The following is a 27,417-nucleotide window of genomic DNA, read 5'->3' on the forward strand; positions in this document are numbered from 1 at the left end:
GGTTCCAAGCTCAATTCAGAGTCTGCTTGGGATTCTCTCTCCCTCTCCCTCTGTCCCTCCTACTTGTTATCTTTTTCTCACAAATAAATAAATAAATCTTTTTTAAAAAAGGAAATCAAGAGGTCACTGCAAGGACACGGATCACTAAAAGAGAAATCCAGAGGTTAATAGGTACACAAAGCATCCTTTTCTAAAATCCGAACATCCAACATTGGCATTCTCTTTATAAAGAAAGGGAAACATAAGCTCTTTAAAGATAAAAGGAGAAAAATAAAGAGAGCTTTAAAAAAAGTATAAAGATTACAGAATGAACTAATTTCTAACTGATAAATATCTTTGCCATTTCAAGGAAAAACCCCTTCGAGTATTATGGGGCTAGCGTCAAAGCTTCATTACAGAAACAGAATGCATTTGCTTTTCAGTAAGAAGACATTCTCCTCAAAGAGTTCCACCTTAACTACAAGACTAATGGGAGGTTTCTAAAAATAAAGTAATGACCACATTCTTGGCAGTAACTAAGGGATTGCATCTGAAAAACTAAGATATCAGACAAAGCTTAAGAGACCAATACATTAATCATTTTTGATGCTAATCATCAGTCTGTCACACACAATTTTCAGTAGGTTTATAGCACATACTGATAAATTAGGTATTCACCATGATTTGAATGGCAAGCAATTACTCCTGCTTCCTTACTTTTATCAAAGATATGATCTGGCCTGCTTCAGTACAAACTGTACACTATACTGCACTTCCTAAAACTTCCATTAAACTTAAGGTTTAATTCCATAAAACCTTAAGAATTTCTCAGGTGAAGCAATTCAGCATACATGTGCACATTTTTTTGTGAAGGGGAAATGTACATTCCCCTCCATTGTTCTTTTTCCTCATTTTTATTATTTTAGAAATGAAAAGAATCATATGACCAAATATGTTCACTTAATAGAATGGCTCTACCTCTCTTCCTGCAAGGAAGGTAATCATTAAGCCAATGATGCATATTAAAATCACTATCACCCAAGAATCACAGAAATGCAGTTTTTATGTTTTACTATCATGGGGCTATACTAAGTAACTAAGCACTTTTTAAGTAGATCCAGCCCCAGCTACAGCCCTTACCAATGCATATGCACAAAAGTTAAGGATTCTATATACATATTCTTTAAAAGCAAATTATGTTTGAATAGTTAATCTTTAAACTTGTCAGGGATTTTAGAAATATTTCTTTTCTATTAAACAAGAAGAATATTTATATGTTAAGAAGAATTATATTTGGTTAAAAGTATTTTTAAGGAGCGACCTCTAAATTTTGAATCCTTGAAATCTAACATTCCAGATTAAAGAAGTTTCTGTTAACAAAAGGGTTTTTGCTACCACAGAAAAAAAAGATGCTGCTTTCAAATTATACTTTCCCTTCTATCAAATAATAAAACTAATTATGAAGCAAACTGCTAGCACTAACAACACACATTAAAACTACTCACAGTTGGATTTCAAATCAGTTACAACATCTGATGATTCATACTCGGACATGCAAGTATTTTATTTACTACCTTTTACATACTTATCACTGTTTCATCTGATTTCTTGATTTTCTATGCTGTGAACAGGTTCATGACACACATACGTGCATTTTAGAGGGTTAATCTAGTACAGCCATTTCACATTGCCTTTGACTCATGTGAAACTACCTAGACACAACCACCAAATAATTACCACCATCTGGTAGCACTACTACCAAGAGCAGGTTTTCCTTCTCTCAAGCTAAAATAGCACATCACCTTATAGACTTGATATAAAACCTTACAACATAAAGATATTTAAGGATTTCAAATTCATTTACATTTGAAATGTCCTTCTAAAAATAAAAACATTTCGGGGCACCTGGGTGGCTCAGTGGGTTAAAGCCTCTGTCTTCGGCTCAGGTCACGATCCCAGGGTCCTGAAATCGAGCCCCACATCGGGCTCTCTGCTCCATGGGGAGCCTGCTTCTCCTCCCCATCCCCCCCACCTACTTGTGATCTCTGTTTGTCAAATAAATAAATAAAATCTTTAAAATAAAATAAAATATTTTAAAAAATAATAATAAAAATAAAAACATTTCCCACACAAGTCACAATCAGCTTAGGCTAGCATTTCTTCATCAAAAAAGAAATCTGTTGTTCTCAAGGGCTACTCTTATTTCTGATATTACAGAATTCTACAGACCGGAATTGAAACACAGACTGCCTTATTGAGGATCTTCTAGAAGCAAATGAAGCAAACTTTGAGTCTAACATTTAAAGAGAGAAGTTCTAATATAAGGTCAACTAAATAGACATTTTTCCAAAGATGACATCCAGATGGCCAGGAGATGCATGAAAAGATGCTCAGTATCATCAATCATCAGGAAAATCCAAATCCAAACCACAATGTAATACCATCACACACCTGTCACAATGGCCAGTATCAAAAAGACAAGAAATATCAAGGTGTTTCTGTTTGTTTTCTAAATAGGCTCCATGCCCAATATGGGGCTCAAAGTCATGACCCCAAGAGGAACAGTCACATGCTCTACTGACTGAGCCAGCCAGGTACCCCAAGAAATACCAAGTTTTGATGAGGATGAGGAGAAAAGGGAACCATTATACACTGCTGGGAATGTAAATTGGTGCAGCCACTAAGGAAAACAATATGAAGGTGCTTCACAAAATTAAAACTAGAACTCCCATACCATCTAGGAGGTATTCATCCAAAAGAAAAATTAATTTGGAAAGACATAAACACCCCTATGTTCACTGTAGCATTATTTATAACGGCCAAGTTGATCAACAGAAGAATGGGTAAAGAAGATGTGGTGTATGTGTGTACACACACACATACACACACACACTATTTCTCAGCCATACCAAAAAAAAAAAACAAAAACAAAAACAAAAAGAATGAAATCTTGCCATCTGCAATAGTGTGGATGGACCTAGAGGGTACCATGCTAAGTGAAATAAGCCAAAGACAAGTACCATATAATTTCATTTATATGTGGAATCTAAAAATGAAACAATTTAACAAAGAAAACAGAACAGACTCACAGATACAAAGAACTCATGGGTGCCAAAGGGGAGGGTAGTGGAGGGATGGACAAGACAGGCAAAGGGGTTAAGAGGTAGAATCTTCCAGTAATAAATAACACAGAGGGATGTTACGTACAACATACAGAACATGATCAATAATGTTGCAGCAACTTTGTATGGTGACAGATGGCAACCAGACTCACTGTGCTAACCATTTCATACCGTATATAAATATCAAATTACTATGTTGTACACCTCAAACTAAAACAACAGTATGTTATTTATTCTTCAATTAAAAAAAAAAAAAAGCAAAAAAGGTTGGTTCAATAGGCAAGAGGAAAAGAGAAAGGGCAGAAGTGCCGAGTAAAACAGCACCTAAATGGAAGACAGAGTGGAATTTAGAGGAAGTCTATGTGAAACCAGAGCTGCTTTTACAACACTGACCAGTTAAAATACAGAAGGATGAGGCGGGATAGTCCAGCATCACCTGGCTAAGAAGGACACTCGTAACTGGAGGAGGTGGAAGAAGAACTTAAAAAAGTTTTAGGAAATAAAGAGTGTGGTTTATAGAGCGCACCCAGTAAGTTTTCTAACATGTGGGACATATTATGGTTTAGGAGCTTTAATCAGGAAAGTTCCAGGGATGCCTAGGTGACACAGTCAGTTAAGCATCCAACTCCTGGTTTTGGCTCCAGTTGTGATCTCAGGGAAGTGAGATCAAGTCCCCATCTCGGGCTCCCTGCTTAGTGGGGAGTCTGCTTGAGATTCTCTCTCTGTCTCTCTCTCTCTCTCTGCCTCCCCCCCACGCACCTGCCCTCTCTCTCTAAAATAAATCTTTAAAAAATCTATAAGAAAAATTCCACTTCTGGGATGCCTGGGTGGCTCAGTTGGTTAAGCAGCTGCCTTCGGCTCAGGTCATGATCCCAGCGTCCTGGGATCGAGTCCCACATCGGGCTCCTTGCTCCGCAGGGAGCCTGCTTCTCCCTCTGACTCTGCCTTCCACTCTGTCTGCCTGTGCTCGCTCTCACTCTCTCTCTCTTACAAATAAATAAATAAAATCTTTAAAAAAAAAAAAAGAAAAAGAAAAATTCCACTTCTAATCTCTGAGAAACTAAATGGACAATGTGTAAGTATTTAATGTACAAGTGCAATGACCCCAGTGACCATTGTGAACTACTAACAAACTAACAAGTGCTACTTCAAGGGGAGAAACTTTCCTCAGCACGTGCTGATCACACTGTCACTTCATCTTAGCTTACTTCACAACCAGAATGCCTCTGACTTAGAAGGAACCATCACAGTGCAGGGGTACATTTCTCCTACGCAATTCTGTAAGAGGTTACTCCATTATTGGAAGGAGGCACGTTACTGCTGGTATCAAGACTAAAATGGTGATACTCATGCTCCTTACTGCTTCCCAAGAGTCAAGTGTCCTTAGTGTTCTTAAGAAGTGTGCCTCTCCCAGCAGGCAAGAACTCCTTGAGGAACACTGATATTTACTCAACAACCTAAGAGTTGCTTCACCAACATTAACCCCACTTCACTGCTAACTTACTCTGGAAATGTGGAGAAGACCTGGGAACTATATACTAAATCCTCCTTAAGCCCTGACAAGTATTCACACCCTTGAGCCAAAGTTTCCATGTGAACCCCATAGAGTAATGAAGGCAAAATTAATCACAAAGGCCATAAAACTATTTTTCTTAATTTATAATAATAATTTATAAATAATTTACAACCTTTATGAACCCTAGACAAATTATTAATTATCTCTGATCTGTAGTTTCCTCATCCATAAAATGTAGACAATACTTCCTTTATAAAAGGTAATCTATAATGTACAAAACCCAATACAGTGCCTGACATATAGCAGGTATTAGACAACAGGTTGCTTTTACCTAAGAAGCAGAAGTCTGGAAATGGAAGATAAAAGAAAATGCTCAAACTTGAAAAATCAATCTGCCAGGAAATCAGGTACTTAGTGGTATTCAACCAAGGGGGTTAGAAACATGTGTGGTGGGGCACCTGGGTGGCTCAGTGGGTTAAAGTCTCTGCCTTCGGCTCAGGTTATGATCCCAGGGTCGTGGGATCGAGCCCTGCATCGGGTTCTCTGCTCAGCGGGGAGCCTGCTTCCCCCTCTCTCTGCCTGCCTCTCTGCCTACTTGTGATCTCTGTCAAATAAATAAACAACATCTTTAAAAAAAAGAAAAAAGAAAAAAGAAACATGTGTGATTCAAGAGGAGGGTTGCCAGGAAAAATGAATATATGAAGCTAAAGTATTTAGTGAGAGAGGGCCAAGGGTCGCATACACATGCCCCACATAATGAAGAACTGTCCACACAAGACGCCAAGAGCACCTCTCAAGAGAGACTGAGAGAGCACAATCCATTTTAAATGGGGGGAGGGGACCCACTTTATAAATTATTAAATATAGCAAAAATTCCTTTTGAGGAAGAGAAATGAACTGAAACATAAGTGTTTTTATAAAAATAAAGAAAATGATACTTTCCAGAGAAGACCATCTAAAGACTGTAAAGGAGACCACCCACCAAAAACAAAACAAACAAGCTTTGTTGTTAAGACAGAAAGATGAGACACAGTAGTTACCTAACTTGTCCAAGTTTATGCCCAGGCAACCTAAGCTGACTTTCCAAACTCTTCCCACTACGCCACACTTTATGAGCCTGCAAGGTGAGACTTCATAGAAAAACTGAGAAGAGCCAATCACAGTTAACAAGGCAGTTTATTTTCTTTTACATGTTAACAGTTGTGGCTTTATGTATACTACACTCACATTCTGCCAGAAATTTACCATCTCTGCTATAAGGATGTGTTATAACCAAGAGTAATCTGGATTCAATGAAATAGTAATTTGTACAATGAAATTAAATTCTTTACCAGAGAAGATGAACTGTTTGCAAACTCTATACCACACAGAACAAGAGGTCATCTGAACAGGCAACAAGGGTTAAGAAGGCTCCCAATTCAACAAAACCAGTTTCATTTTTAGGTTTTCCTTTTATTTGAGGGGGCATTCATATATGCTCTTATAAAGGAAAGGGTTCTATTGATTTTTTAAAAATGTTTTGAAAATCATGGAGCCAGATCTATTATTAAGATCTCTTGAAAGTATTAGATTTCACAAAATCCTGAGAAACAACTCACAGATTATATGACCAAGAAAGGCTTTAAATTCTTTATTGCCTCCAAAACTAGTATATTTTATACCCCAACTACTTCTAGAATTGGAGGGAATGTTACAAATATAAATTTTAATGGCCAACACGGTGATAATTATTTTTATCTTAACACTGAATCATACACATACACACATGACCAGAGATCTCAAACACTAGAGAACAGTAAGAAGCAATTATTTTTGCATCAAAGAGATTTTTTTTTTTTTTAAGTTACATATGTGGTCATGCTCCTCCCTTAAAAACACTGGCATTCTTTTAAAAAAATCTCCACTCTGCTTTGGGCTCAGCTTTTTGAAGTTACATAGAAAAATAAGACATGTATCACCTTAAGTTTTAAAGGTATTTGGGACATTCATCAAATAACTGGGGAGAAAGAGGTAAAGTGCCAAAGAGAGGCAAGGGAGTAAGAGGTGCAGAGAAAATGCAATGGTGGGGGAGGAGAAGAAGAAAATGCAATGGGAGCTCAGCAGTGGTAGAAACTGGTTGACTCTTGAACAATGTGAGTTTGAACCTCATAGGCCCACTTATATGTAGATTTTTTCTTTTTTTCTTTTTTGATAAAAACAAGAAAGTACTGTAAATGTATTTTTGCTCTCAATTTTCTGAATTTTTTTTTCTAGGTACTTTAAGAACACAATATATATTACATATAACTACAAAATACGTATTAACTGTTAATGTTATTGGTTAAGATTTCTGTTCAACAAGGCTATTAGTAAAGTTTTTGGGGAGTCAAAGTTTTCAACTGTGCAGGGGTATCAGCACTCCCCCGTGTTATTCAAGGGTCAACTGTACTTCCAACTGTGCAGGTACAAAGGTTATTAGAAGGAGTGGCCTGTTCTGGAAAACAGTGGGGAGGTTCCTCAAAAAGTTGAAAATAGAGCTACCCTATGACCCAGCAATTGCACTATTGGGTATATACCCCAATGATACAAATATAGTAATCCAAAGAGGCACCTGCACCCCAATGTTTACAGCAACAATGTCCACAATAGCCAAACTATCCATCAACTGATGAATGGGTAAAATGTGGTATATATAGACAATGGAATATTCCTCAGCCATCAGAAAGGATGAAATACTGCCATTTGCAATGACGTGGTTGGAACCAGAGGGTTTGTGCTAAGTGAAATAAGTCAATAAAGAAAGATAATTATCATATGATCTCACTGACATGTGGAATTTAAGAAATAAGGTGGAGGATCATAGGGGAAGAGAAGAAAAAATGAAAAGATGAAACCAGAAAAGGAGACAAACCATAAAAGACTCTTAATCTTACAAAAGAAACTGAGGGTTGCTGGCGGGGAGACAGGTGAGGGGTAGGGTAGCCAGGTGACAGACATTGCAGAGGGTATGTGTTATAATGAGCACTGGGTATGATATAAGACTGATGAATCACAGACCTGTACTCCTGAAACAAATAATACATTATACGTTAAAAAGAAAAAAAAAAGTGGCTTGAAAAGAGAGTCCGGAAGGGAAGGGACAAATTCTACATTCTGATACACAATTGCACAGTCGTTTGTCATTCAACATATAGTTCACAGTCTAGTAGGAGAGAAAAGTAAGTAAACACCTAAAATACAACGTGTGAAGTATAATAACAAGCCCGTGTACAACATTAATGAAAAAAGGAGGGACAAATTTCCATGGGGTCATGAGGAGAGTAAGCAAGGAGGGAAAGGGAAGGGAGGAATGGTGATTTTATCAGGGCCCTGAGGATGAGCAGGAGTTTACTGGAAAGAAGAGAAAAGATATTTCTGGCAATAGGAACAACACAAGCAAGGGCATGGTGAAGTGAAAGCATGTGGTGTCTTTGGGGACTGGCTGTGGGGGAGTAAAGAGGAGACTGACGATGAAAGTGAAAACGAGGCCAGATCGTGAGGAGCTTTAAGCCCCACGCCAAGGAACTGGGCTTCAGTACAGTAGGCATGAAGGTTTTAGGCAAAGAATAATGTCATATAAGCACTATGAGACACCCTTTCTAACATTAAAATTTTCCAAGGCTATAAAAATATGTAAAGTTTCCACCATAAAGTTCCACTATATGCGTGGAACATATAGAAGAACATTAATTCCAGAACCCCCTGAAATCATGCCAAAGTCCCCATTGGCCCTGAGTCCAGTTAAGGGTTCCCAGAAGACAGGAACTATTTACTATTTATTCTTCTTTGGATTACCAGGACATGGGATACAGTGGAATCAACAGGAACTGGTTTGTGATGAAGAATAGTTTTGAGACTGAACAAAAGATGACTCCAAGGTTCCTGCCTGATCACCTCAATGGGGGGCTGATGAGAAGAATGTTAAGTTTTGCCTGGGAGACATTAAGATTCAGAAATCTACAAGATACCCAAGTGTTCTGCCCATAAGCAGTTAAAACACAAGCTTGGGGCTCCAAAGAGAGTCTGCAACCAGAGATATGAATTTGAACATTGCTATGTTCTGTAGTGGCGAGAGCCACTGAACCCATGTGGATGGATGAGGTCACTGACCATGAACAGGACCCAGCTCAGAATCTAACAATCCCAGGGCAAATAGGAGACTAGACAGAGACAGAGAAAGATCAATCAGAGGAGGAGGAAACAAGACAGTTATCCGGTGGGTCTAGGAAGGTACACAGTTCAGAAAATATTTGGAGTGTGGTGTCAAATGACAGAGGGTCAATTAGTACAAAGACTAAGTGGCTGCTGGATTTGGAAACTGGGTAGTCTCTGATTTTCATTTCTCTGGAGTGGGTAAAGAATAGACAGGGTTGAAGCACAAACGAAGAAAAGGAAAGAAGAGGCAGTGCAGCTCACTCTGCTCAGTGAGTATGGCAACAAAGAAGAGACAGGTGCTGACGGGCGCTCTGCTTGGGAGAAGGACGCACACTTTGAGCATTATCTTTTTTTAGAGGACTTCTATCTAGAGACTCTGAGAACAGGACTGCCTTCAGTATTCTTACAGCACCTACTAGATTGTATAATAAAAAGAGCAGAGCTACTAAATTGCTATTTAGAGATGCATGATATAGATCTCTCACGCACTTCACTAAATTTTAACTAAAGTGCCAGTGTAAAAGGGAGAACACTAGACTGACCCAATTAGGCGGTCATTAAATTCAAGTCATTTACCTGCACGGGGTGACAGATGAAAGAGGCCACGCCTTTTTATATCATTTGACAGGCTCTGTGAGCAATGCTGGGAATGCTGTAAGACGTTACCTTAATTCCTTCACCCTGGGCTGCACAAGGACATACTCACCTCCATAGTAGAGTCCTGTAGCAGTGCACATCCGCCACTGTCCCTGATACATTCCTGCTCTGCTGGGGCTGCACATCTGGACGCTGACATCTGCAATCTCTTGGGGCTCTAGCGATCTCACCATCACCATGTTCACATGTCCAAATTGGTCTCCCCCGACATATTTAAGACAAACCCCTGGAGGCCAGGCCTCTGCCCCTGAGTTCAAGCAAAAGAAAAAAATGTTAGGCAATTAGTGGTCCTAGGATGGGTGCAGTTCATTACAAAACTGTAGAAGAGGGCTCTCTCTCTTTTGCACATACGTGAACATAGCCACATATCCTTGAGCTACATAATGTCACAAGACTGGCCAGAAGGAATTATCAGAGTTAACAACCTCTGACCAACAGTCTATCCCTAAGATAAGGCACATATGACCAAAGCAAGGCAGTTCCTCAAGAAGATGCGTTTCAGGGCACCCCAGGCGAGGTCACACATTACACTGAATCCATGGAATCTGAGAATGATGTTCACGAAGAGCCATGGAAATGAAGCACAGACCCACATCTTTGGAGGCCTGCTTTCTTCACTAGGCGGTAACACATGCCTATTTTCACGAGAACTTTTTAAGCTCACATTCTAAGTAAAAATACATCTGATTATCCCCAGTTTTTCTATCAAGGCAAGTGGATGAAACATGTGAGGGATAATTTCTATATTTCTTTCATTTTAAAATATTTCCCCTGATGTACGACTTTTCCTTCTGGAGTCCTTAACTATGAAAAGACCAAGGTGCAAGAGATTCTGCATATATAAGACAGAGGAGTCAAATGAAAGTTTCCTTTTCAGGTTCAAACAGTAATGGGATAAACTCCCCTAGTAAAAACACACTGAACTGTGATCTCAGAGGTGATGATACCAGCCAGAAGTATGGGTACAAAGGACAGGCAATACAGGCACAAGGCACTGGCAGGAATGTCTTTCCTCCTTTGGGAGTGATAAAGATCTTATTTGGATCCCTCCTTCTGTGTACCTGTTTCCATGCAAACTAATTCAAAATGAGCAATCCATATATTGGCTTGTTCTGACAAGTCACAGCACCACAGAGAGACTAAAGGTTATCTTTCCAGTGAAGTCTCTTCAATATATTTATTTTTACTGTAGACAGAAACCTCTGTATCTTTTGGGGGTATATATATATACATCCATTATAAAAATAAATCACCGTGAAAAGGCAGACATGGCAGGAATCTAAGGACAAAGCACACTTGAAATGTGTCTCCTGAGAGTATTCTAGGATGCCTTGGTTCCTTGTTCTCAAAGTGCCAGACTGGTTTTGATATACCCAGTGAAAAGCGAACCAGAGAGAAAGGCAGCTACAGCTACATGGCTGAGCTCTCAGCCCCGTAATGAGCGGCACACTCTGTGGCTCTTGCACCTTAAGGGGTGGCAGAGGAAGAAGTTGGCAGTGTTTTGTCAGACCCACTTAAAAACACACCTGCCAGCAAAGTGCCCTCTTAAGTTAACACCATAAAGGGCAACTGCTGCTGGTGGAAAGCTTGTGGATGATACCCTGGCCAGACATGCAAATTGTTTCGCATTTCTGGGGCCTATGGTCTTGGCGAAAGCATATTTGTCTGAGGTCAAGAATAGTAGCAGCTGGCATGGAGGACCTTGGAAAATGTCAGTCTCTTTAAAGACCTAGATCCAGGAGGAAAATTCAACGGCTGTGTTAGGGGTGAATTCACAATTATTCTTTCAAATGCACACACACAGATGCACAACACCCATAACAAGACAACATGTGTTTGTATGAAAACCCAAGAATGTGTCTATTTTTGAACTTCTAAGAAAGTAAGGAAAACCAAGACTGTCTGGGTGCGGGAAATACTTGGCCGTCCTGAGCAGACAAGCACAAGCAGCTGAGGCAGTCAGAGCTCTCAGCTATGCAAAGAGGGAGTGCTTCTGTGCTCCCTGGAGATCAAGTTAGTTGGTAAACATTAAGTGATTAACAAGTTATGCAGCTAGGGTACTGATCTAATGTTTTAGTACGCCAGACACTTTATTCATGTGGTGCCTGGAGAGCTTGTTGGAGAAAAAATTGGATGAATTATCCACCATCAACTCTAAGGTGTTAATTTGCTGTAAAGTGAAGAACCAATCATTTACCTTCTGAGACTTACCAAACACTCACTACAACATTTAGCTCTTACAGTCTAGTAAGTCAGGTAACTCTAAAAAGGTTAAAGATACCAGTTCTTAATATAGGAGGAAGGGAGGAGCACCTGGGTGGCTCAGTGGGTTGAGCCTCTGCCTTAGGTCATGATCTCAGGGTGCTGGGATGGAGCCTAGCATTCAGCTCTCTGCTCAGCAGGGAGCCTGCTACCACCTCCATCCCCATCCCACCTACTTGTGATCTGTCAAATAAATAAATAAAACTTTAAAAAAAAAAAAAGGAGGAAGAAGAGAAATAGTGTTAAGCTATATGGACCATCAGCATACCTAAAATCTGAATTTGAGAAATGTAATACAACAGGGCTTCAAATTAAGTCTCAGTTACAAACTGGCTTGATTGGGGGGACAGATTAACCTATGTTTTATGACTTTCCAAGTTAAGTATCACAAAAACACATATGATCAAGGCTATGATTTCTTCAGTTATCATGGGAATATAATTTTATTAAAAAAAAAAAAGTAAAAACAAAACAAAAAAAACCTGACATGGCAATTTTGAGATGACAGAAAACATGGCAAAAATGAAATAAAAGTCCATCAGTTCCAGAAAGCCTTGACTTACTAGGGATAAGTGATTACACCAACAGTTGGGAGATAACAATGAACATCCGAAGATCAATAAGGAAGATAATCCTTAATGAAGATCCCCTATTCTTTTTAATCCCTAGAAGTTTGGAGACTGCATTTCAAATTGAGCTGCAGGCAAAAACGGGAACGTCATTGATCCTGTCACCATTTTCTTCCCATACCTGATGTAAAGTGACTGGAATATAACAACATCTGCTAAATGGATGAAGCAGAATTACCTTCTCTACAGTTCAGCTGAAGAGAAAGGCACAGAAATTAACTATTTTAAGGACCCAAAAGTAAATGGAGAAAACAGTTGTTCTTTTTCAAGTTTTCTCAACTCATGCTTTATGTTCATAAAAAATAAAGTTGACTGTGAAGCCACTGCCTCACATGACAATCACCAACTACTTCGCCAAAGTCCAAGAAATACCAGTGTTGCCATAACGTGCTCAGCTTAACATTCATGATGGCTGCACAACAGAGGGTGGTTGTAACAAATAAGAAGCTAAAGCATTGATGAGGGAAATTGTTCCTTTTCACACTGGAGGGGCAGTTTCAAATTTTTACTTTCAATTTTAATTGTAAGGTTTCCTGTTCAAGGTTCCCAAGCTTCTAAAATTTATATGGTGCCAAAAGCTTGGGTCCTGGGATTCCACATCTAAGTCATTAAATGTCTGGCTTCTGTTTTTCCATGGTCTTAAAAGTTGAATTTTAAACAATGTGTGATATTAGCTTCTTTGGGGAAACTGCCAGGACAGCTATATGTAGTTCCTGCCAATCTCATCTGTTGTATATTCAAATGCCTGGCATGCCTAAAACATGACAGCAGAGAGATACCATGAAAATTATTTATGAAACTATTTCAGTGAGCACTTTTCTCTTAAGAGAAGATTATGAATGAGAGTAAAAGAGCCAGAGGAGAAATAGCTAAGGCCTGTTGTATTTCTGAGTTACCCTACTTCCAGAAAGAACTTATAGGCCAGATGAGAATGATGCTGAAGAACAGTACACGTGCATGCTTTCCCTCTTTCTCTTTACTAACATACCTATCGCTTAGTTATACAAGGCCAGGTTCTTCTTAATCAAATGGTAAGCATGTAGCTGATAGATACAAAACTATTTGAAAAAGGATGAACAACTTTCAAAAGGATAAAAAAAACACTATGTGTTCAAAGTAACCTGAAGGGTAAAATCGCCAGTCAATTGTTGCCCAACTCTTCAAGAAGTGTTCAGGCACAAGAATGGCCTTTCACAGGAATAAAGACTGCAGATCCAGAGGCTGTTTTAAACTGGACTTTCCACACAATACCAAGTGGAAAAAGCAGCCAGCCCCACCAACACAGCTTTTCTCCAACGTGAAAGAAAGGTAGGCTTTTTGGGGTTCTGATTTGACATTTAACCATTTTATATCAATCCCTCCCAATCCCCCATTAAATGAAGAACTGCCTGGAGAGTGAGTAGATGTATTGAGATTTCTAACATAAAAAATGATTTCTGCGACAAAAGAGTATCTCAAATATTTTAGTGGTACTCTAAGAACTTTCAATATTTAAAAACACTATAAAGAATTCACAGAAAGGCAGCCATTTTAAGTGTTTTCACTATAAATAAGCAAAGTCTTAATTTTTTTAACCAAATAAAATTAAATTCATGTGAAGTTTCAAAAGCAGTTTTGATTAGCAACTAGCAGGTTTTAGTAATTCTGAGAAAAAACATGATGAACAGAAGCTGAACTTAAGAGACTGTTTTAGGGGCACCTTGGTGACTCAGTCAGTTAAGCACCTGACTCCTGATTTCAATTCAGGTCATGATTTTGGATCACAGGATCGAGTCTCATGTCAATCTGAGATGGGCTCTGCTAAGTGCAGAGTCTGCTTAGGATTCTCTCCTACTGCCCCTCCCCATGTGCGCTCACTTTTGAGCACATACATACATGTATACATATGTAAGATCTTAAGAAAGAGAGGGATTATTTTATATTTTTAAAAGCCCACATCAGGAAAAGTAAGAAATTAAACCCCCCAAAAAGGAAAGAAATAAGGCAAAAAATAATTAAGCTTTGAAAAAAAGAACTTTAAGAAAAATAGAAAACATGGCTACTTTTCCATATAGCCAAGTGTCTCTCAAACAAACAATGCCCTACACTGTTACAACCAAAAGGGAAAAGAAGCTAATGAAAATCTTACAAAGCCACGAATGTCTCCAGTCATCTACAACATTGGATCGATCCAGATTATATGCGTTTCCTCAGTGACACACTAAACTTTCATCCAAGGGAGAGTTACTTTTAATTAAGTCAGAAAAACTAAGAATAGCAATCTGGTACATTAATTACTATATAAAAGGCTAGCTTAGTCAATCTTACCCCATCATAAAAAAATTAAAGTACAAAGAACTAAAAAGTAAACAGTCAATAAAAGGTCACTTTTACAGGTTTATTACATCAACTCACATCAGATCACCTTGCTAGATACGGTTCCCTCCCACACACAGGTTTTTAGCTAAATATGCCTTCTGCCTAGTTTCCATCTCTCAGAATTCCTCGTTAAGTCCTCAGTAACAAGGAGGTTAAAGCATTCTGATCTGATCAGCAGCATGAGTAATTATTGCATGAGACAAGCAACACTAAACCCACTCAAATTTAAAAAGTCATTACAAAAGAATTTAACAAGCAAAAGGTAATAATTGTTACCAGACACATATTCAGATCCTTCTTTCAAAGAACTACTGCTAACTTATTTTTAATTTTTCTTAAAGTCAGCAGTATATTATAACAATGTTTCTAAAAAATTCTCAATCTTTCCATCTTTCCCATTCTGAGCAAATCCCACATTTCTTACCCTATTTTTCAAAGTTGGTATTAACATTTCAGAGAGATATCTCAATGAAATTTCATAAAGAATCATCCTTGCACCTACAAAGAAAAGAGCTTTCAAAAGAGCAGATGCTCGCAGCTCTTTCTAACCACCTTGTTCTATTCAAGGATGTACCTCCTCTAGCCTGCTGGAAAGAACTGGAAGATTAATTAGAGCAGAATTAAAATGATGGAGTAGAACTGTACAGGTGGAGATAATACCACCACCACACACAGGCCTAGTTCCTGGTATCAAATGAATATTGAATTGTTTAGAGACCATCAAGACCTAAATTTAAAAAAAAAAAAAAGATCTGGATTATTTTTTCCTGATCTAGGGCAGGGGACATTTCACTGACGTTTGGTCATCACACCAGTACAAAAAAGTATTACATCAGGGTGCCTGGATGGCTCAGTCTGCCTTCCGCTCAGGTCATGATCCCAGGGCCCTGGGATCAAGCCTGGCATCAGGCTTCCTGCTCAGTGGGGAGTCTGCTTCTCCCCGCTCTCCCTCTGCCCCTCCGCCCGCTCCCACTATCTCTCTCTCTTAAATAAATAAAATCTTAAAAAAAAAAAGTACTACATCATGTATAAGAAAAAACTCAGTTACAAAAGTATATAACTTAAGCTAAAACATTTCCTTGTTTGTTTTAACTACTAAAAAAAGAAAATAGGGCAATGAAGAACTGCCCATTATCCACTTACCGGAATTCTGGATCCGCCATGTCTTTATAAACTGAGTATCAGGAGGTATCGACTCCCCTTCTCCTATGGTGACATCTTCAACAAACGACATAGAGGGCACACTGATGTTTGGGCTCTCAAAGTCATAATAGGCGCCAATTGCTGCTTGTAGGTTCCTACAAACAAAAAGAAAAGGCAAAAGATTTTACTTTAGTCCTGTCCAGGGTATATTACCTTGATTGTCAAAACAAATGGAAAAAGCCTGTTTCTCACAGTTTGGTATTGGAACACAGGCTTCTGGTATATAAATTTTTAGAGTCACTGATTCTGAGGATCAACAGAAAAAACACCAAGACCAACAAACTTGAGCAGCACTTTCCTCTCAAGTGCCCACATAAAAAGTAAGAAGACACTTAGCACCATCAGTAAAAGGATGAGGAAACCTCTTGCCCACAAGGATAGCAAGTATGGGTGAGGAAGTCAATTAAGAGAGTGCTCCTCTATAACCCCGATGGGAATTCAAAAAAACTCTATTTTAAAAGATATTCTAATTAATTTTTTTTGAAAAGGCAACACATGCAGATGGTTCAAAAAGTTTTATACGGTGAAAAACAGCCATCCTTTCTCTTCTTTCCCACACACACAAACACACACATAAACACATGTAACTGCTCACACTACCTTCTTCCATATCCTTCCAGAACTTCCTTATGTGCATACAAGCAAATAATACATATTTTTAGGGGCACCTGGGTGGCTCAGTGGGTTAAGCCTCTGCCTTTGGCTCAGGTCATGATCCCAGGGTCCTGGGATCGAGCCCCACATCGGGCTCTCTGCTCTGTAGGGAGCCTGCTTCCTCCTCTCTATCTGCCTGCCTCTCTGCCTACTTGTGATCTCTGTCAGATAAATAAAGAAAAAATCTTTAAAAAAAATAAATAATACATATTTTTATTTCTCCCCCTTTTACACAATTAGTGGCATATTTATTATACAATGCCCTCTGCTTTAGTACCATGGAAACATTCCTATGTCAGTACATAATGAATATCCTGTTTTTTATAGCTGTATCCATTGTACAGATACATCATTATGTCTACTTCTAAGCTCGTTTCCAATCTTTAATTCTTCCATAAACAGGCTTAAGCAAACACTGTTTTTACATACATGCAAGTGTATCTGTAGGATAAATTCCTTTAAGTGATACTACTGCTGGGTCCAAGGGTATATATTGGTGGTTTTAACAGATACATTAAACTTCCCTCCATAAAGTTGTACACTTACTGCTCCCATCAAGAAAGTATGAGTGTCTATTTCCCCATTTGTTCATCAACAGTGTTCTTCCAAAGTTTTGGATTTGTGTCAATCTGACAGGTTAAAAATAAGATCTCAGTGAGAACTTAAAACGGTTTTCTCTCGTTGCACAAAAGGTTAAGTATCATTTACATGTTTATGAGCCGTTCGTAGTTTCTGTTCTGAAAGCACCATTTTATAAATGATGGTGTTCTTTTTAATTACTCATAAACCCCCTTATGTCAAAAGGAACTACCAAGCACACAAACCAAAGTCCCTAATTGAACTGAAACACATGATTGACAGTGCATTCATCCATGCCAGAAACCAAATGCCACTAAGGGGTTTAAGCAAGCTCTGTTCATTAGAGAGATCAAAGAAATTGCTAGTAATTACATTAACTGCTCCTCTTAAGATCTTAAACTAGTGACATCATCTCCAGTCCCCACAGCAGACAACAACACAAATTGCATTTTTCTAAACATAACCCAACCATAAGCCAATGGATTCAGTGGGTTGTTTTTAATTATGCACAAACATAGCATGAAATAAGCTCTGACAGTATATAACTGTTCAATAGACATACTGTTAACAGCAAATACTTTTCTGCTGGGGGCCTGCCTGCTCCTCCAGGTGTTTGCAGCTGCCAGAAAGGAAGGCTATAAATAGAGCAGCTGCCTCAGGTCAAGCCTCACCCAATGGGTGGCTTGTCATTTTAGTTAGTAATGACTGGAATTACACCACCACCAACTGCCTGCCTCTTGTGTGCGTACGAGATAAAATTTACACGGAGCAGAGCTGGGCCAGGGGCCAAACTGCCTGTTTGCCTGTCCATTCAATAGGAAGGCTTGGACTTTAGTCTTCCTAGCAACTTCCTTCTGTAGCTGAATGTGACTGATCAAACCTGGTGACGCCCAGCCTCTACCACCGACAGAGAGGCCTTAGGAATGTATCTGGAATCAGCCTTACATTTCGGAATTAGGGACATAATGAGGAAAAGAAAAGTGAGCTTAGTTTGTATTTTGTTCTTCTGAAAACTTTTTGTAAAAGCTATGTGTCCATCCTTTTATAAAGCAGTTTCTGCTGCAGGAACTCCAGCAAGTAGCCTGCTGAATTGTTTTCTGTTCACTTGGCTGTAAAATATGCTTGGGAGGGAAGAAACTATTTGCGCATTCAGGACAATTGCCAATTCTCATCCCCAGCATGTGTCATATTTCACCACTTGGCTCTGCCTGATATCAGGAAGGACTCAAGACCACTGCAGTAAAAAGATGAACACGTTCACCTATCCTACTTAGATCCGGCCGCCTCAAATCTTGTTTCACACAGCCCAATTCACCCCACAGCCAAGCCAACAAAACTATTTTATTTATACCTGCTTTGTATAGGTAATTCAGCCAAAGAAAGATTAAGAAACACTTTTAAAGCCCAAAGTGAAACCGAAAGTAGTGAACTGGACTCCTGGCAAAAGTAGGAGTGGAGGATGACAAAGCAAATTAATTTCCCAAGTACAAGGCCAAGTGTGGACTTAAGCCCAGTGGCGCTCTAACCCATTCGGCAGGTACACAACTTAAAATGTGGGTACACAGCTTCTTGGCACTTGGACCACTTAGATCACCACCTTACTGGGCCAACCACTGGCAGAAATAGACCAAACAGCTCCAACTCAGTTTGAGAACAAGCAGATACGAGTGCATGTATTCCTGTTCAAATCAACACACTCAGCTATTATTAGCCAACAAGAAGTTATATGTGAAATAGAACTGGCTGAGGAAATGGGAAAAGGAAGAACAGGGACTCCATATTCGGCCCAGTCTGAAAGTTTAAACTTCCAGTTTCCTCCAGTTTTTGCTCAAAGAAGTTTTTAATTTGATTTCAGACTAAACCAAAAGGACCCTGAAGAACAAAAAGGCAAGCAGTGTAACTGAGGAAAAAGGCATGGGCCAAGATGATGGTGATGGCTATGAATATGCCTAATGCCACAGAACTGTACACTGCAAAATGGTTAAAATGGTAAAATTTAAAATTGCTTTGTTTGGAGGCAGCTCCTATGCCTGGCTGAACAGCTTTGAACAAGTGGCTATGCATCTATGTCTGCTTACTCATCTACAAAACTAAATTTTTTTATCAGAAGGATGGCTTATATTTTATATTACAAAGTTAGGCAATGATAAGATTGGCTGTGAAGACTGGATGAGACATGTGTAAATGCCCTAGGGTCAGCATTCAACCAATATTTAACTAATAATGAGCACTTACCCATGTGCTAGGCACTCAACCCAAGACTAGGGATAGAACAGAGAGCAAGATGGGCAAGGCCCCTACCTTTACACTGCTTATAGTCCAGCAGACTTCAGCAAGCCAGAGACATTCAAAAAGGGTATCTCCAACTGTCTCTCCCACTGAGGTTATCAGCCCAAGGCAGCTTTTCCTACTTCAGTGAAAAATGGGTTTGGTGCACAACAGTTTCAAATGCACTGATAATCAGGTTAACCTGATTTGGAGCAGAAGAATTTGGATGTTGGTATGTGCTCCCTAATAAAATGCAATTTTGTAACCCAAAAGCAATATTGTCCAACATTAATTTTATAGAGAAACCCACAAATGCACTGTCCCATGCTAGACCATCAATTAGGAGGATTTATTCAAAGGCATAAATCTTTTAGCTTATCCAGAACTTTCCAATTATCTAATAATATTCTGAACACCTTTCTTAAGAACATAATAATTACCACCATGAATTCCTTTTTAAATTTATTTATTTATTTATTTGAGAGAGAGCCAGAGCAAGAGAGCACATGAGTAAACAGGCACCTGTGGGGGTGAGGGGCCAGAGGGAGGAGGAGAGAATCTCAAGCAGACTGCTCCCTAAGTATGGGGCCTGGCTCAGGGCTCGATCTCACAACCAGAGATCATGACCTGAGTTGAAATTAAGAGCTGGACACTTAACCAAATGAGCCACCCAGGCGCCCCCCATCATCTCATGAATCCTATAAACAAATGAGTTATGGGGCACCTGGGTGGCTCAGTTGGTTGAGCAGCTGCCTTCATTCAGGTCATGATCCCAGGGTCCTAGGATCAAGCCCCGCATTGGGCTCTCTGCTCAGCAGGGTGTCTGCTTCTCCCTCTCCCTCTGCCTGCCACTCTGCCTACTTGTACTATCTCTCTGTCAAATAAATAAAAATCTTAAAAAAACAAAACAAATTATTGTAACCCTCCTCAGATGAATTATTGAAAATGGCCAAGCATCTAATCTAACAAAAATTCACAAACACAGAACATTTATGTTTGCACTATATATACATACACAGGTCAGATTACCAATCTTATGAAGGAAGAAAGTCTTCTATCTGCTGAATATACAATCAGGAACATCACCCAAAAATATGGGGGTAGAAAAGAGTTAAGAAAATCAGGAAATCAGAATTAAAAAGGGGATGTCAGAAGACTAAGCAGATTCTCAGGAAAGTAAGATTAGATAACCTTCTCTTTCCATTCTCTAAATAAGAAACTAAAAAAGATCCGAATTAGTCATGAGAAAAAGAAAACTACCCAAATTCTGGACACAAATTAAAATGGGAAATCAGAATAATGAACTGATCCAGTTAAGCACAAACAGCATCTCTGGGCTGTGAGCAATACTTACTCTGAACCACAAGAAGTTTCTCACCTCTGGAGTGGCAATAATACTCTGTTAAGGCCACAAGCCCACTCTAATGTGACTGAAATTATCTCTAATGTGACTGAAATTATCTCTGAACAACTGAAACACCAGCCTAGAAAAAGGATCAGCAAAGTCGAAAACGTTCTTAATAGGGCTTTCCAACATCAACTCGAGGGGAATCAAATGTAGAAGATAAGAAAGGGGGGTCAAAAAATAAGTATTTGTGACTACCATGAAGAAACTGATAATTTCATGAAACCAGAAAGAGGATGGCAAGTAGGCAATAGGAATTGGGCTGAAGAAGGCTCAGCATTTTCAAACCTAAAAATTAACTCATGGATGATACTATTTAATATGTGAAGACTATGAGGAAAAACTTATAGAAAATTTCAGTAAGAGGAGTAAGGTCACACTAGCATTTACCTGCTTCTTAGAGCCCCTAGTAAGTCCAAGATTGTTTCTTCTCTCTTCTTTTCCTGTCTATTTGCTGATCCATTAATTTTTTGTTTTTAAAACTGGTCCTTCTAACTACCATCAGCAGTTATACCCTTTCCAAATAGAAAGTAAAGAACAAGCATTCTGCCATGAAAAGACAAGGAGGTGGTAGCACTGTTCCTAGATTTAAAGAGACGTAACCACCAACACAATACATGGTCCTTGAAGTCCTTGATTGGATTCCAATTCCTTAAAAACACAAAAGAGGGTTATAAAAGATACATCTGGGGGCAACTGAGGACATTAAACATAGGCTAGGTATCTTTTACTAATAAAAAATTTTTGTAAAGTCTCTTCCTATCTTAGTTGTGGTTATTTAAGAGAATTAGTAGAAGCATGCTGAAATATTTAAGGATGAAGGGTTTTGATGTCTGCAACTTTCAAATGATTCAAAAAAATATTTATACAGAGAAAACAAATTATGACAAAAATGTTCATCACTGTTGAATCTAGATGGTAAGAATAAAGGTAAACACTACAATTCTTCAAAATTTTCTGTAGGTTTGAAAAGTTTATACTAAAAAGGCAAATGGAAAAAAGAGAGAGAGAAGGTATCCTTTTTCCTCCTCCTGGAAGTCAAGAAAATTCAGTGAAGAGAATTACTGCAACTGCCTTGGGAACATGAAGAGACCTACCAGGAACCTCAGGGGACCTAATGAGGATGTGCCTGATAAGCTAAGGATGCAATCAGAGGGAAAAACTGTTGTGTCCTTGATGATATAAACCACTAAATTAAATCTGGAAGCCCCAGAGTCATCTTACATTGGGCATTCTTGTCATCTGAGATAATAAAACTGGCTTAGTGTTTGTTTCTTTAGAAAGCAAGCAAGCAGATTCTAAGTACTGAGCAAATTCAACTCCAGCACTGAAGAAGTTTAGTTTCTAAGTGCCTTTGACTAATGGGTCATGATCAAACTATTTTTCCTTTTTTTACAAAAATTGAGGTGAGAGTTTCATAACATACAATTAACTAAAGTATCTAATTAAGTGGCATTTAGTATTTTCACGGTGTTGTGCAACCACCACCTCCCTCAAGCTCTAAAACTTTTTCATCACTCATACCCACTAAGAACACCCCATACCCATTAAGTAATCATTACTCATTCCTCCTTTTCCCATCCCCCCCCCCCCCCACCATTCCCTGGCAACAACTAATCTTCTGTCTCTATGACATAATCTGCCTATTATGGTTAACTTACATAAAGGGAATCATATACTACGTGGCCTTCTGTGTCTGGCTTCTTTCACTTCGCATAATGTTTTCCAGCTTCATCCCAAGTTATAGCATGTTAATAAATATTCTATTCCTTTTTATGGCTTACTAATATTTCATGCTATGTACACACCACATTTTGTTTAACCATTCATCTGTTGATAGGCATTTGGGTTGTTCCTTTTTTTTATTATTATTATGAGTAATGCTGCTACAACCATTCATATACAACTATCTGTGCAAGTATATGGCTTCATTTCTTTGGATACATAACCTTTGAGTAAACCTGCTAGGTCATATGGTAACTCTATGTTTAACTTTTTGAAGAATCACCAAACTATTTTCTGTAGTAGCACAACCATTTTACATTTCCACCAACAATGTACAAGGGTTCCTTTTTCTCCATGTCCTTGCCAACACTTTTTTTTTTCCCCCAATTACAACTATCCTACTAGGCATGAAGTAGTATCTGATGGCTCTGATTTGCATTGCCTTAATGACCAATGACCTTAAACATTTTTTCATGTACTTGCTGGCCATCTGCATATCCTCTTCAGAGAAATGTCTACTCAAATCCTTTGTTCATTTTTTGACTAAGCTTTTATCTTCCTGCTGTTGACCTGTAAGAGTTCTTTATATATTCTGGACAGCTTACCCTTATAATATAGATGATTTACAAATAGGCTGGTTTTTCTTTTTCTTAATAATGTCCTTTGAGGAGCACCTGGGTGGCTCAGCTGGTTAAGTGTCCAACTCTTGATTTCGGCTTAGGTCATGATCTCAGGGTGGTAAGATCAAGTCCCAAGTCTGCCTCCATACTCAGCATGGAGTCCGGTTGTCCTTCTCCCTTTGCTCCTCCCCCTAACCCCTGCTCAAGTGCACTCTCTCAAATAAAATCTTTAAAAAGACAACCATGTTCTTTGATACATAAAAGCTTTAATTTTTATGAAATCCAATATATCTAGTTTTTCTTTCATTACTCATGCTTTTGATGTCAAATATAAGAAACAACTGTCAAATCCAAGGTCATGCAAATTTATCCCTTTGTTTCTTCTAGTAGTTTGATTGTTTCAGCTTTTATTGTTCGCCACTGATCCATTTTAGTTAATTTTTGCATAAGGAGTAAGGTAGTAGTCTAACTTCATTCTTTTGCCTGTGGTTATCCAATTGTCCCAGCACCACACGTTGAGGAAGATCAAAGATTTTTAGAAGAAAAAAACAGTTGGGCAAACTCTTGGGTATGGGTGGGATCCTGCCCTAAGTAAGACCCTCGCCCTTGGTGACACATGGCAACTGCAATCAATGTGATGCTCAGATTTGGGAAATCAAATGGAAGAACAAGTGGAGACATGCATAGCACCCCACCTTGAGTTGAGTATGGTAATCCTTATGCTCAAGATCACCCTAAATACTTCCTATTCCCACTAGTTTCTAGGACTAAAGAAAGCAACAACATTTATCTAAGGATCAAATTACAAGATAAGCACAAAGTTTTTCCCTCTCTGCCTATCAGTAAGTATGCAGTATTTACCCATTTATTTTATTTAAGTTTTAACTCATTCATGACTGTAGGTACTGAAAACATAAAGATAAATAAGACAAAGTCTTTACTACAAAGAAAAGCTAAGTCTATTAAGATAGATTTGGGAACAATTAATCACAACTCAATGTGGTAAGGGTCAGAGGAGAAAAATAAGCAAGGGCTATGAAAGTACAGAGGAGGAAATACCTAATTCAAACTAAGGCATCAAGGGAAAGCTTCATTGAGGGAAAGGTATAATATCAAAACTGATGGCCTCGTTAACCACTTGAAGGAGTAGTGAAGGAGCAGCTAGAGGGAGAGAATGTGCAAAGGCACACAGATGAAGGAGGGCTGTATTCCTCTTTTCTCTGGGAACCGCCTTCCATGTCCCCAGGAGAACAGATATAAAATAAGACAAGAACCTAACATGTTGGTAAATGACTCTGCTCCAAACCACAAAGGATTAGTCCAGGAATGAACACCTGACCCAAAGCAGAATCAATCTCAATGCTTCCCTGAGAATCTTTGCACTAGAGCCGAGAGAAAGCAATCTCTCCCTGAGTACCTGGAGCACTAAAGAGTCATATTTTGCCCACTGGAAAGGGCACAGAAATGCAGTCTTCAGAGAAAAAAGACCACAAACCCACGAACAACCAGAAGAGAGAGGCCTGACAACATTCAAGTCCCTGATTCTGGCTGTTTCTGAAACCCAAATGAATTTCTTTTTCTTTCTTTCTTTCTTTTTTAAAGATTTTATTTATTTATTTGACAGACAGAGATTACAAGTAGGCAGAGAGGCAGGCAGAGAGAGAGGAGGAAGCAGGCTCCCTGCTGAGCAGAGAGCCAGATGCAGCACTCGATCCCAGGACCCTAGGATCATGACCTGAGCTGAAGGCAGAGGCTTTAACCCATTGAGCCACCCAGGTGCCCCCCAAATGAATTTCTAATTTAGGTTCTAAGATATCCTCACAGTATCTCATTACTGATTCTCATTTTTATTTGAGCTAGTTTGACAGGGTTCTGTTCACCACCTCCAATAAAAAACTGAAGTACTGCAAAAGTGACAAACCCAAAAATGTGTAACAAAGTTAAAGTGAAATGAGGCCGCACCCATGTCAGGCTGGGAAGCCCAGTAGTCCTCATGTGTAGCAAACCAGTTGGTTACACTCCATATGCACTCCCAAGCTACATGGAGCTTTATGAACTTTGGACAAGAAAAAAAAAAAAATTGCTCACAAAAGACTGTGATAACTTCAGTAAGGGTCTGCAAAAACAATTCAATCTGTGAAACACAATCCAGCCCAATCTAGCCTCCTAGAGAGGAAATGTGACACACAAGACAACAATATAATGATTAAGCAAAGGCCTTTCTGCCTATAAAGCCAAAGATCCAAAACCTCTAGTAGTCAGATAATCACTTTGCAGAATTTCAGCAACTAAATTCCTTGTGCTACTAAGAAATTGTGAGACCCTGGATGACTACAATGTAGACAGCCCCTTTCAAAACACTTCTCACAGCGTTCCCTCAAACTGCCATCCCCTCCCCTCATTATAAAGCATTATTTGACAGAAATGCAGTTGGGGGGAAGGCAATATCCAGGGGTGACATTCCACAGAAGATTTGAAAAAGCTCTAAATCCAGAATTTTCCAGACCCTGAGGTAGGAAGATAAGCAAAACCAAGGAGAATTAAACTTGGTCACAGCGATTCTCTTCAGCAATCTCAGAGACTAAAAAGCCTAAATACTACTAGAGTTGGTGGATATCAATGGGAACCAAACAGGATGAAATGGAAGATGAGCAGTGAACTGCAGTTTTAGAAGAGTTCTCTCAGCAGGAAGCTGGAATTACTGTTCTAGTCAAACCCTAGGTCCAAAAAGTGGCATCTTACTGGAAGGGGAAAGCTAAAGCAGCATGGGCCTCATAAAAGGAACTATTTCCCACCCTGTGCCTAGCCCCTTTCTCCTCCCAAGGTTGGTCCTAAAGAATATTGGACATGGGGAATCCTTTTGGGGCAAGCCAGGCTAAAGCCTTCAATCCTCTGCCAGTGAAATGAGTAATAGGGAACCATGAGACTTGCTGATTTTATTACACTGTTTCTACCTGCAGAAGACAGTATATGCTCTGTATGCTTCTGCTTTTATCTCCCAGGATAAGAATAGGGCCTGTCACATAGATGGTGCTTAATAAATGGAATGAATTTGTAACCAAAATACAGTACTTTTCCTTTCTCCTTTTTATCTGGTTTTCTTCTCATTTTCATATATTGGAACTCTAAGAGAGAGGGCAGGGGAATGACAACAACAAAAATCTATCATTTAACCCACAGGCTATAGCACCATGCAATAGTTTATCTGGACCAATCAAGACCAAATTAGGGAAAGCAGAGCTACCATCCTAAGACCCTCAGCTGGCAGGGTGGACACCTTAGACAGTAAGTCACAGTATGACAGCTGGACCTGAGTGGGTAGGGGTCATCTCCCACTGGGGAGGAAGAGGAGAGCATCTGTAGTAGTTATTTGTTTAGGTAATGCCCTCACTTCCACGTATGACTCCTTAGGACAGAGTGAGGTCATTCCATAGTTAATGTGAGGGTGGGGGAACCCCAGAATTTGGAACTGAGAGTTTTCCCCACAGTATCTGGGCTATAAATACACATTTGGGAGCTTTTGACAGTCATGATTTTCTTCACCAGACAGAGACCACGGCAAACAAGTACATAGAACATACATAAAAGAAACCTGAGGGGGTGCCTGAGTGGATCAGTTGTTACAGCACGCGATCCCTGACCTCAAGGATGTGAGTCCAAGCCCCACATTGGATGTGGAGCCTAGTTAAAAACAAACAAACAAACAAACAAACAAAAAAGACGAAGAAAGAAAAGAAAGAAACCTGAGATATTGTAAAGTCCAGTTTTTCCTAAAGCCTAAACATATGCAGGTCTTTGGGTTCTGTATAACATAGCAACATCCTTAAAATACCTCCCTCTACTCCAACACACACATCTTTAGCATTATCTAGTTTGAACTGAGTTTGTTACCTGTAACATAATAGGCCCAGATTCACTCAAAATTACACTGTGTGGGGGGCGCCTGGGTGGCTCAGTGGGTTAAAGCCTCTGCCTTCGGCTCGGGTCATGATCCCAGGGTCCTGGGATCGGGCCCCACATCGGGCTGTCCACTCCGCGGAGAGCCTGCTTCCTCCTCTCTCTCTTTCTGCCGGCCTCTCTGCCTACTTGTGATCTCTGTCTGTCAAATAAATAAATAAAATCTTAAAAAAAAAAAAATACACTGTGTGGGGGTGCCTGGGTGGCTCAGTGGGTTAAGCCGCTGCCTTCGGCTCAGGTCATGATCTCAGGGTCCTGGGATCGAGTCCCCCATCGGGCTCTCTGCTCAGCAGGGAGCCTGCTTCCTCCC

General features: G+C 39.4%; 1 protein-coding gene across 2 annotated transcripts in view; it reads right to left on the minus strand.

Annotated features, from left to right (window-relative positions):
• ILRUN (inflammation and lipid regulator with UBA-like and NBR1-like domains) overlaps positions 1 to 27,417 on the minus strand; it is a 91,953-nt gene that overhangs the window by 39,396 nt on the left and 25,140 nt on the right. The window contains exons 2-3 of one of the 2 annotated variants that reach the window (XM_059400063.1): positions 15,840 to 15,994; positions 9,497 to 9,694 (exon numbers count right to left, since the gene is read on the minus strand). In XM_059400063.1, the coding sequence (XP_059256046.1) occupies positions 9,497 to 9,694; positions 15,840 to 15,994 (353 nt within the window). The remainder of the gene's footprint in view (positions 1 to 9,496; positions 9,695 to 15,839; positions 15,995 to 27,417) is intronic. The other variant, XM_059400064.1, reaches the window with a different exon arrangement.

Source organism: Mustela nigripes, chromosome 5 (genome assembly GCF_022355385.1).
Source record: "Mustela nigripes isolate SB6536 chromosome 5, MUSNIG.SB6536, whole genome shotgun sequence".
Classification (NCBI taxonomy): domain Eukaryota; kingdom Metazoa; phylum Chordata; class Mammalia; order Carnivora; family Mustelidae; genus Mustela; species Mustela nigripes.